The 12,496-nt window shown below is 35.2% G+C and overlaps 2 protein-coding genes across 2 annotated transcripts; one reads left to right on the top strand and one right to left on the bottom strand.

The window, feature by feature from the left end:
• Nucleotides 1-333: 333 nt before the first annotated feature.
• LOC144847927 (uncharacterized) lies at nucleotides 334-4,103 on the top strand. The gene is made up of 2 exons (XM_078704522.1): nucleotides 334-391; nucleotides 2,399-4,103. Exon 2 carries the CDS (start codon nucleotides 2,509-2,511, stop codon nucleotides 3,091-3,093), a length of 585 nt encoding a protein of 194 aa, XP_078560648.1. The 5' UTR covers nucleotides 334-391; nucleotides 2,399-2,508; the 3' UTR covers nucleotides 3,094-4,103.
• Nucleotides 4,104-9,708: 5,605 nt separating this feature from the next.
• On the bottom strand, nucleotides 9,709-12,171 carry LOC144848334 (uncharacterized). The gene is made up of 7 exons (XM_078705053.1): nucleotides 11,681-12,171; nucleotides 11,272-11,346; nucleotides 10,941-11,113; nucleotides 10,788-10,845; nucleotides 10,473-10,677; nucleotides 10,045-10,394; nucleotides 9,709-9,914 (listed from the first exon to the last, which is right to left on the bottom strand). The coding sequence occupies exons 1-6, from the start codon at nucleotides 12,106-12,108 to the stop codon at nucleotides 10,242-10,244; spliced, it is 1,092 nt and encodes a 363-aa protein (XP_078561179.1). The 5' UTR covers nucleotides 12,109-12,171; the 3' UTR covers nucleotides 9,709-9,914; nucleotides 10,045-10,241.
• Between the last annotated feature and the right edge of the window lie 325 nt (nucleotides 12,172-12,496).

Here is a 12,496-nt window from a genome sequence, read left to right as displayed (position 1 = left end):
AGCTGATTGAGTAGGTCTACTAAAGGAAACAGGAAATTCTAAACTAAACTCAACTTTCCTCTTATTCTTGTGTTTGCCAATGACATCTCTACTTGCCAAACTCATGAGGGCCAGCTAAAATTAGCCAGAAAAGGTAAGATCGATTTAGCGCTTTCAAGTATTCCGTTGGATATTAATTTTTAAATGTTATTAGGCATCTTGAAATATGTACATATATACAGTAGCAGTGCTGACATGCATACAGGCTATCTTCACATACCAAACGCTATGCCTAACGCCCTCTACACATAAATAATTTTCGCATTTGACTTCGATCGAGCACACGCCCTTTGCTTGGTCTACTAGTCTAAACACATCTTCGTATGAGAGCCACTAATCCACAGTAAGCTAGGTAAGTGATACAAAACGTAAATCTCGTATATTTCATATAGTTAGGCGTTTTATGTTTTATAAACTGCTTTGTTTGTAAGTATCTGCTTGGGTAGGCCTACACATCATTTGTAAAACATCGGCAAAAGATCCAGTAAGCCTAGTATATGTAAATATAAAATCTGTCATCTTTATTTATTCTATGGGGAGTCTAGTAGACCTACTAGAGAGTTGATTTACGATGACGGTGAACGTGATGCTATGATAATCAGGATGATGATAATTGGTGATGACAATGTCATACTCATCTTATTGCTATCACCATCTTCGTCATCATCCACAATCATAATGATTACACCGTCACCACCATGATCACGGATGATTATATTATCTTCATCTTAATCATGATATCGTTGACGTTGATAAGAATGATCGTTATCATCTTAAAGCTCTGTATAGATCAAACTAGTTTGACAAAAAAATGTGATGTGCCCAAAGATGGTAGTGATATGTCTAAATATGGTAGTGATGTGACATCATCATGTCCATATATGGGCATTCACATTTTGTTGTCACATTAAGTTTGATAGAATGTAGAAAGGGCTTTATCACCATCATACATCATGTTAATGACGTCATCGGGGTTGAACTGACTGGGTGGGGGTTGCAGGCATGAAGTTGAGGCGCTCTCATACGTAACCGGATATGGCACCCGCAACAGACACCAAAGATAAATTATTTTTGAGAGAGAACATTTTATAGAATGTTAATTAATCAAATCCTTAATATAACGTTCCCCTACCGCCTTCACCAATCCCTTATGGGGGAGGGGCATGTGTGGTTACGAGAGAGGCGTCATAATCTCAGGGATGAGTAGGCCTACTGTCAATATATGAAAAGTATGCTGACTCACACCTATTGTGATAGGCCTACTAATCCTTTGTACCCAGTCATGTAATTGTGTTGTCAAACGTAATAATATTGTCTTATAATATCAAACACTTTAATATGTGAGCAACACTGAACAATACACACAGCATACAAAGTAATTCATGCTGACTCGCACCTATTTTTGTTAAGAGCTTGTGAGTAGACCACCCCTTCTTTAGACATACCCATGTAGTTTTATTAAACTAAGATCATCTCATAAAATGATATCAAACACTTTAATAAAAACACTAAACAATACAGACAAACTACACAATAAATACAGTATAATGCATTCGATGATATATACACTAGTAAGAATGAACGCTCTGGGATTTCCAAACTGTTATTGATTTTGTCGATTAGATGAGGTTATTTGTACGCATTGATGCGCATGTGGTATTTCAAACAAATCTAATATTATAATGCACAGTGTGTGATTGGATACTACCTGTGTTTATCCATACTCAATCCGTCGTAAGGATCGATATTATGTTCAAACAGTAGTGCTCAGTCGGCTAGACGGTTACTCCAGATAATGATTATGATGATTAATTTTAAAATTAAAACTGAATATTTGAATGATGAATGTTTTGGAATCTAACGTAGTCGTGTATGACCAAGGGACAATTCTACGATACATAATTAATTCGGTTATATTGTTACATGATCAGGTCCTTGATAAATATTGATTTTCAGTCTTAAAACAACATTATCGAGCTCTTCACGATTTTCCAAGACAAAGGCGGTTAATGCATGTTATGTAACTATTATTGATACATCTTAACACACTCTCATTTAGTTCTTTTATTGTGTCCTATAACGATTGGCGTTAGTTGCACAAATAAGACATTATCGACAGCTGCGATTACATCTATCAGCCTATAAAAATACTATATTTTACCATTGGATCATATATTTTTGCCATCAGGTTAGGAGACAAATTATTTTATTCAACTGGGTAAAGTATAATGGATTTAAATTAAAAATCTTAATCTTGGCGCGAATAGCTGAGCGGGAAATCATAGAAAGCTTTAGTATCGATCGTCATTTGTCGTAGGCCTAGGTGTTCTAAAAACCACTTTTATACATTTTATTACAGGATTAACAGGCGGCGGGAAATTAACAATACTGGTATATACTTGCATCTGAGTCTGCTTTTCAGCAGACAAATCTTTTCTGATTGTTTTCGTCAAAACGAGTAGCTGTGAAATGGAGAAGGTATCTCCATCTTGTGATCCGCAACCAACACTTTTCATCATTGCACCTTGTGGACTATACGACGACTTTGTCTGCCAGCAAGATATAAAGAGCGTAAAGAGCAGGCTAGCATCCATCAAAAATGATGTGCAAGAGATAGAAATTGCCACTTGTAAATCATCCATTTCGGCTCTTGAAATGGTCCGTGCCTTCTTTACCAAAAATGCCAAGCCTAGCTCACACATGAGGATAGTGTTTGTAGGACATGGAACACCGCCGACGAAGAAGCTTAAAGGTGTGGAAAACTCTTCGGCTACTTTGAACGAAGCGTGGATTTTTGAAAATGGTACTCTTTCTTTAAATGATATTCTCTATTGGTTTCAAGTGATCAAACATTCGGATATCAGTCTAGAACTTGTTGTTGATTCATATTATTCGTACAAATGGCGCGAAGGTATTAACACATTCAATGAAACAAACTCTAAAAAGATTAAGTTTTATTCATCTACGTTGTCCGATGAAGGGTCTACAGCGCCAATGTTTACAGGACAAGGATCTACAGTTCTTAAAGAATGGAACTTCTATGGAAACAAATGACTGAATTAATTAATTGACTTATTAATGCTGAATTATATGTCACAGTCTAAGAATAGGATGGTTTGAAATAATTATGCCCCGGATGGTAATGAATACCTGCCACGTAAGATTCGTATACGTCCATCGTGCCAATATACCAACCTACATTCACAATTGTTCCTTTTCACAGAACAGAAGACTGTTTTGTTAAAATGAAAAATAATATAAGGAATTGAAAGGCACTGTTTTCAGTTCCGTTAAACAGAATACACGCTAACTTATGTTTCCAATAGGCGAAAATATTCGCTCGAATCGAAAATTCTTATTTCGCATCACAAAAAGCAAATTCCAATATGATATGAATACGCATGTGCGTTAGCCAACGCTTTCGATTATTCGTGCGAATAAATTGGTCTGTGAAGAATAGGCTGAACGTCTAATTTTGTGAAATTAAATTAATAAAAATAATGCAGAATTATCAGACCAAAGATTGTTGAAGACGTGTAATAAAGGCCTGATATTTCATTACCATAGGCCTACTGTTTTAATTCAAAATGCGACTTATGAAGAACCATTATTGCGCTTACAAAGTTTCCGATTTTCGACGATTCATATATCGGTGACGTCATGTATGTAGGTCCTATCTATCCATATCCGACCGCGAGGGTGAATCTGGCAATCTCGAATCTGGTGAATAAGACAAGTGCCATTAAGATCACAATTTCCCCCAAGGTTCTGGCGCCAGTGTCGAAAATATAAGTGATGTCCTACTCTCTCCATTAATAATTACACCGTCAGTTGTCACTTTTCATATTTTCTATAGTGCCATTATTGAAATGCTTGTTTGAAGGAGAAGCCGTATGCATAAAATTATAATTATTATAAATTTCTTCATTGTATGAATACCTGTGGAACGCGATGTATTGTAGCTCTAATGTATTAAGTCAACCGTGTTCAATCTAGCCAAATCCAAGATATTGTAAATTCCTGTTATAATGAATTCGACTTTATAAACGAAGGCGTGTCTTCTATATCGCATGCTTATTTTCTTAATATCACTTGATTTTCTGTATTGTATCTATACTCTCTACATAAAGCATTATTTGTCCAGTATCATGTCAAATTCTGTAATACATAATGTAGCTAGGTTCAAACATTATGGCCTATGATACAGGCGTCACATGTTATACATATGTAACACTGTATTACAGAGTTTGCCTATGATACTGCACGCTATACAGTACCTAATCACGGCTACTTTATGCTTTTTCATTTGTCAGTATAAACACCTTCTATTATGACAATTAAAATTAAATACATTAAAGTGGATTATATTGTTATTTTTATTCTTAATAGATAGAACAAAGTCTTCATGAACTATTTATCAATTTATATTTAGAATACATAAGAGAATCTTAAACACGATGCCGACATTTCTGTGACCCACAGCAATTATTGTCTCTATAGGTGGGTTGCAACAAGATATAAGATTTCACAACGATTTCGATTTAGACCACTGAGTATAGTTTATCTGCTTGAAGTAGGCCTACTGTTCTATAACTGTAAATTTAACACATCCCATTCCCACTATCCGATTTCGATTTTGTCTGGAAACTACAATTGTTCGTATAATAGGCATATAGGCCTACGTATGAAACGCCATGTGTGCTGAAATATTTAATCCTTTTACCAATGTCAGTAGAAACTTACTATATCCGCATGTGCCATCATTTATTTATATTGCTTTTCTGACTTCAACCAAACTGATTAAATTATTATTACCCGCATAATTTATGATTCATAATATAAAAACAATACAATATTTAACGTATGATTTATTGATCGTAAATTAATAAGACCTACGTTTACGTGTATTCTTCAACGCATCTGGAAATATAACTCTACAATAACACTGGTTAATGATATACGAAAGCTTTTAACAGAAATCCAATTTCACACACGTGATAAATACATAGATATTAGATTATATTTTACTCCGCTGGATTATTATTGATTGTATTGTTATGTTAAAAGGAAATTAGTGATATAATATATAGATATTAAAAGGATATTGACAATTATAGTCCTATATATCAAATGATGAAGTGGCTATCTAAAAAACAATGTGATTAACTCGTTTGTTTTGGGCTATTTCCTATTCTACACAGTGGTAGGTGAACGAACGCGTCGCCAGTTTCTTATGTAGGCAAACGAACGAAGTAACCCGTTTCTAAAGAGACGATGAACTCGTTTGTTTCGGGCTATTTCCTATTCTACATAGTGGTAGGTGACCGAACGCGTCGTCCGTTTCTTATAACGAACAAAGTCGTCCGTTTCTAAAGAGACGATGAAGTCGTCCGGTTTTTTTGTTTACCATTTCCTTATACTGTAGGTGAACAAACGCGTCGTCCGTTTCTTATGAAGGTTAATGAACGAAGTCGTCCGTTTCTAAAGAGACGATAAGTCGTCCGTTTTTTTTAAACCATTTCCTTATACTGTGCAGTGGCAGGTGAACGAACGCGTCGTCCGTTTCTTAGATAGGTGAATGAACGAAGCCGTCCGTTTCCTATATAGGTGACCGTACAAATCCTACGTTTCCTAAATAAGTGAACGAACCAAGTAAGCCTAATCCGTTTCCTAGATAGGTGAACGAACGAATCCATCCGTTTCCTAGATATGTAAACGACCGAAGCGTCCGTTTCCTTAATGTGCATAAACACACTAAACAGACGACAATGAACCTGAACCTACCATAACGAACGATATGAGCGAAGCTTCAAAGGGACGATGTACGTGATCCTCGTGTAAATAGACACTCATAAAGCAAACTTGCTTAGCTAACTGCTATCATTAAATAACTAATATTCGAGTTAAACACTTATAATGCAATATACAATGAATGTTAGGAACGCAAACAAATATTTGAGTACTTCTCTATCATGCGTTACTCACTCTGTACATACGGTCTATCGAATAGGACGGACTACAATATTCAATGTTGGTCAGTCATCAAATGGGAGAGGTGCAGCTTCATTTTCATTCATTCTTCCATCATAACAACCACATAGTTGAATTATATATACTATAACTATAGAGAAACACGTCAGTATTCGGGAATTTGTGTCACCCCTCCAAAATCACAATGACTTCCGAAACGTCAATTCCAAGCAACGATGTTATCTTCTCACATAATTCATACTTTCATATCAACCAATGAATGTCAGTTAAATAATGAAAAACACATAATTACCTCATATATCCATTAGGTCATGGTATAAACTAGACCCGAGTTTATGACTTAACACCATGTTAACCCTTGATTCATGAAAATGGACTTGACTATCATTATCATGCTAATCAAATAGTAATGGACATTTTAATTGTAATTACTATTCATTACATCACCTGGTGTAGTGGCGTGGCGGATTGTTGAATTCCAAAGTACACCCAGTATAACATTTTTAAACATCTTTAGGCCTATTTATACTCTAAACTTGTGTCTTGTTGGGTAACTTTCGGGACTGCTCAGGCCTACAACTAAAACAATGTGTACACCAGTTAAATTCTTAACCATATGCCCTAATAGGCCGCCTGTAATATTTTAAATTGAATTAACATTTAACTAAATTAATAACTGAAACATTTCAAATCTAAAGGGAATTTGAGTAGGATATCAAAACAAAATGCATGTTATTTTAAGGCCTATTGTAGGCCTATGGCCTACTGCCACTTATATTTGTAAATCCGACTAAATCATTTTTTTTACCGTAAAACCTTGAAAATAATCATCGTAATACTGTAATTAGGAATTGAGAAGACTAATCTGGAAATCAAGCCCACTGGGCTTCTTTCAAGATAGTATGTGCCTCTTTTCGAGATAGACTATTTGAATATCAAAGGAACAAGGTGATTTAATGCCAGATATAGAACTTGTGCAGATGCTATATGATCAACTTTATATCGTACATTCATTTTACAGTTTAAAATAGTACAAATATGTAAACTTGGCAGGTAATGCCTCAAAAATCATACTGTAATAGCATTTTTTTAAAAATTGTATTGTATGTCTTTAGGCAATGTGGCCAAGAATTACCATAGTAAATTAATCACTGTCCTATCAGATAGGTGGTAATCCCCCTGATTTTGTGAACCAATTCAAAAATTACAGCATTAATTTCGAAAAGAACCCCCACCCCCACCCCCTCTCTCTGTCTCTCCCTCTCTCCCCCTCTCCTCCCCCCTTTAGTTTGCAAAGGTAATCCCGATAAAAACCTATCTCGAAAAGAAGCCTAGGCTATATTTTTTTTAAAAAGCCCACCCAAGAGTACTAAACAAAGGAATAAACCAATATTTGCTTCTTGTCGATGTTTTACGGTATAATTATTAATATTACGGTGATAATTCACATTTTTTAGTGGCTCTCTGTGGTATACTGTGGAATTCTTGAACTTGTTTAAAGTTTGTTAGACGATATGATGGTACATCTCCGCTCAGTTGGATTTCGATATGTTAACATTGTTCTCAGTTTTAATGTGTTCGTAAAGTAAGCTAACCATGTTTTCGAAATGCGATCAGTTCTTAAAATAATCTCTATTGACGCACCTGTTTCTGTCAAACTGGTTTAGTGTAGACTATCATGATGGAGATATTTTAGGTCTCCTTCATTATATCATCAACCTCCACGGGTACAAAAGTATAAAATAGCGAGATGAATATAAATTGTATTTAACAATGTGTTAAACCTGTTTTCCACTAGGCAAATTAGCATGACGCGTATCATAAAAAAAAACAGTTTCCCACTATCATATACGAATTTGTTCGCGCGAATCCAAACGTTTTCGCAGAAAAAAAAATCAATCAAATACCTCGATTCGTATCAGTGCTCATGAACGCGTCATAGCTCATTTCCTGAGCTTTTAAAAGTATTATATATATATGTATATAGACACAATTCGAACTATTAATTTCGCTGAAGCGAAAAACTCGAAAGAGAGGGATTTGGAAGATGAAAACTGCATGCGTATAAGCTGACGCTTTTGATTCGCGTGCCAAGTGGAAAACCGGCTTAAATGCACATAATATTCTTATCAATGACCAATCAGAAGTGAGGGATGTTTCACGCGTATTACATTTGCTAGTGGATGTCTTTTTACAGGGTAGAGAAACTATCTACTTAATTATGTTCACATCTTGATGGGATTCAGTTAAGATCATAATCTGTTAAGATCTCTACTTAATTATAGACGTTCACATCATGATGGAATTCAGTTAAACCAATTCTAGAGTCTGCTAAAATGCCGCAATTGACCAATGCGAGCTTACTACCCTAATAATTGCACTTACTCATTTGCATTTTTAGTAAGACGGCAGCTTGACCGAAAAGTCGAGATTTTCTAATTCGTAATACGTGATTTTTGAAAGCAAAAAAGTCGGCGGTTTAGGTTACAAAGTACGTCAATTAATTTATTTCAATATCAAAGCTTGCCGTACTACTACTTTTAGTGTATATATATAGATCATGCTATATATTTCGAATTAACGTAAATGTTAAAACGGATTAACGTATTACTATGTATCCTCAACGTTACTTAAAATTTGCAAGAAAGGGAAGTTCACATTGTAAATTATTACTTAAATTTAAATACTGTACAGATCGTGTACTTTTGCTTACGATCATAGCATATGCTACACTTTTTGCATCGTAGGCCTAAAACAGTGAATCGTGGCATTTCTCCCACTGGTAGAGTGGTTGGTCTATTTCTGAGCGGGCTGGTTAGATGGAGTTGAATGCTAGAGGCAGTCAACATAGCCATATATCTTAAGCATCCCTCTGATCACTCTAAGCCACTTTACACATTGAAATGGCGGCCATTTAAAAAAATGGATATCTGGATATGTTGACTGCTTTTAGCATTCCGCTCACCCTAACTTGATTTCTAGGCCTCTTTTCAGATTTTATTCCAAGTCTACTCTAGTTTGTATTTTAAAAAGTGTAATATGCCCAAATATGCCAGTGATATGACATCATCGTGTCCAAATATAAGCACATCCCGTTTTCACATCAAGTTTGATAATGCAGACAGTGGATGTTCAATTAAAACAAAACCGTAATTAATACAGGGTTTTTTTTTCAGCCCTTAAGAATTTGGGCCGCATATCCAAACATGCATATTATTATCTTCTATAAATAGTTAGCACATGATCTATGCTACCGCAAAATAGACATTTTATAAAATTGAAACCTTAGATAAGTTTCAATTTAATCAGGAGTTGTTAAATTATGAGAAAAAGGGGGAAAATAATTATATTTGTTCACATCCTGGTTGTTGGTAAAGAAAAGGAAATTATAAACCCATTGGCCGAATTTAATCAATCTTATTATTTCCCACAAGTAGGTATTTCACTACAATAAATATTTAAGAATTTCCCTTAAGTTCTATTAGGATACTTTTTAATGTTATAGAAGTGTTTCCCTTTATAGCAAACGGATTTCGATTTTGTCTTTTAGATTGAAGTTGGTATGGAGGAGGTGGGCCTATAGCATAGTTACCAACCAGGAAGATTTCAAATGCGGGACAGACTACACCATTTTTTTAACTGCTCATTTTAATTCCATCATATTTATATATATTATTTGTATATTCTCAGTCTTCTCAATGAAATCCGTATCTGATAATCATCTCATGAATACAAAGACCAATAGACAATGTGTCATACTTCTGTTTCGTATCGTGCAGTCTAATATTGTAGAGGTTCGTTATGCAATTAATTATGGACTATGCGGTATTACAATCATTAATTTTATATCCTCCGTTTCATGATTCATCACAACAAACAAAAATCTAAAAATGTAAAAAAAAAAGAAATCTGTTAAGTATTTAGCAAGATAGGCCTATTATTATTATTATTATTAAAACGGTATAACTAGGGGTGTTCACATTACACACTGGGCTGACTAACGTGAGTACTTACCTAAAGTAGAAGATGATAAATATAATCTGGTGAATAATGCTCGTCGTCTATTAGACTTTCTTCACCAGTTTATGTGACTGCCCCAGTATCCCAATCTATGCTCAGCGTCCTGGTCGCCTATCCTTGCTGTTAGTTCCATCTGGTCTGTCTCTTTCAAAACCTCAGCCTCCACCCCTCCTCTACCGGACCACCTCCCACTACTCCTCCTCGTCCACCGCCTGTAAGACATCTTCCAACACACCCTGTGGTTTCATTAATGTTTGGTTGTGTTGTTGCTTCATTGTTATTTTTAATCTTCTGTTACGTTCTCGTCTTTTTGCCATCTCGTTCAAATCGTGCTTCTGCTTTAGCTATAAAGAAACATTACACATTTAAATTTATGAAAATGAAGTATTTGTGTTTTACTTTATTTTTTGTTAGTTACTTACTTGGCGGTACCTATTGAGCATTCCAATGTCTTCCATCAGTTCACTGTCCTTATCTGCCTGTTGTGCGATTGTAGAAAACGCAGATGGCATCTCCCTGTTCACGTCTCTGTAGGATAAAACCAGCTCAGCCTTGATACCGCACCGCGATGGCGGTCGGGGACGACGTGCAGTAAGTCTGCTGTCCACAGACAAATCTTGGACATTGCTGAATAAAATCAAAAACAATATAATTATTATCAATGATGATAGTTGATAACAAATGATGATGATGATGATGATGATGAGGATTTAATAAAGACGTTATTTATACAATACCTTCTGATCACACGAGTAGGAACGTCACTCGGTAAAATATAACGGTCAGAAAGTTCATCTGTGAACGAGAAAAACAATATTTTATAATCATTGCTTTTCATAAATATAAACAGTTTAGGCCTAAATACAAGAAATGTTGTCTATAAACTGTACCCAATTTCCTATTGCCTTCTTGAACCAAATATTTGTATTGTTCAACGTCTGCATCCGAACACAAACTATGCTTTTCCTCCTCCTCCTCCTCCTCCTCCTCCTCCTCCTCCCCCGACAATGATTCTTCTACCATATTCAGTTCATCATCTATGGCTTCAGGCATAAGCTGCTCACTAAATAAAAAAAAAGCAAAACCATTTATATAATATTCTTTGCGGCTGATCGTAATTTCTACACGTCTTTTCATCTAAACAAAATTAGACATACCGTAATTTATAGGCCCAAATAAAATTTGTTTAAAAAAAAAATTGAAAATTATAGTTATCCTTACAGAACATTTTGCTCTTCCAGATCCTCGCATTTCATGTCATCTTCTTTAACCAATTCTGAATCATCCTCTTTTACACTAAATTTAGAGAATAATTAAGAGATAAAGAATAATTTAGTACCAATAATAATATTTAGCGACAAATGGAATCTAGGCTAACTAAGTTGAAGACGAAGTCTCAACCAGTTAATGATAGTAGAGCGTAAATATCGTGATTAATATTAAATACGATATAAATCTCCTCTTCGGAGATTAGAGTGTTATCCGTGGTACCATACATTTGTTTGTCCTTCCTGTATGTAATTGTGTCGTCAGTCTTTACAGATTATTAATAAATAAAACTAAAACTTGTAATCATGAGTGTAGAAAACGATATTTAATGACAGCCATATACACTAAACAATATAATAACCTTTCATTTGAATCTTCCTTGGTTTCAACAGGTAGTGGTATGTCCACGTCTTGTTTGACGACATGTGTCTCTACACCATCATTGCAGTCTTCAACTTTATATACATCTCTAACATCAGCCACGGTTCTTCTCCGTGACCTGATTGACCGACGGACTCTTGTGAAAATTGAAGTCTTCTTTTTCTTTTCTTTGCTATCCGTATCGTGGTTATCCGACAGATCCTCTACTGGTGGGACGTCTGCCAACGCAGTTGCTGAGGAACCATTGGCATTGTTGGTGTCGTCTTCAGCTTCAGCGATTTCGGTTGGCACTGATTGCATAGGATTATCAACATCAGTTCCTTCATCTTCTTCTAATTTTTCACGATTGTCCACCACGGTGGATTCAACAATATCACTTCCACAAAGTACGCTGCAGTTATTACCCATTATAATAGTAAACGAATTAATACAATAGATAAAATATATTTATAAAAATAACTAAGTAAAAGATTTCCGATAAGTTTCTGAATTAGATAAGCAAGTTGTCTGTTGATGCGCGCACAATAATTGGCATGGAAACGCGATGCGTACTTACGTATACTGCGCATGTCCGCTCTCCCTCCTCTTTTTCTTAGCTTTCTCTCGAGATAATACCTCCCTTTATAAATGTTCCATTTGTTATGATCTTTACCAAAAGATAATATTAATATATTTAATAGGTTTGTTCCCATATGTTGTGTTCAGTAATAAAAGATAAAATTGTAAATTTTGAGAATACTATTTTAAACTTCGTTTTCACTATTTTGTTACCAACATAATCCAAATGGTTTGTAGA

Source organism: Antedon bifida, chromosome 7 (assembly GCF_963402885.1).
Source record: "Antedon bifida chromosome 7, ecAntBifi1.1, whole genome shotgun sequence".
Taxonomy (NCBI): domain Eukaryota; kingdom Metazoa; phylum Echinodermata; class Crinoidea; order Comatulida; family Antedonidae; genus Antedon; species Antedon bifida.
Note: the sequence above shows the minus strand (reverse complement) of the source record. Positions and strands in the feature narration are given on the sequence as shown.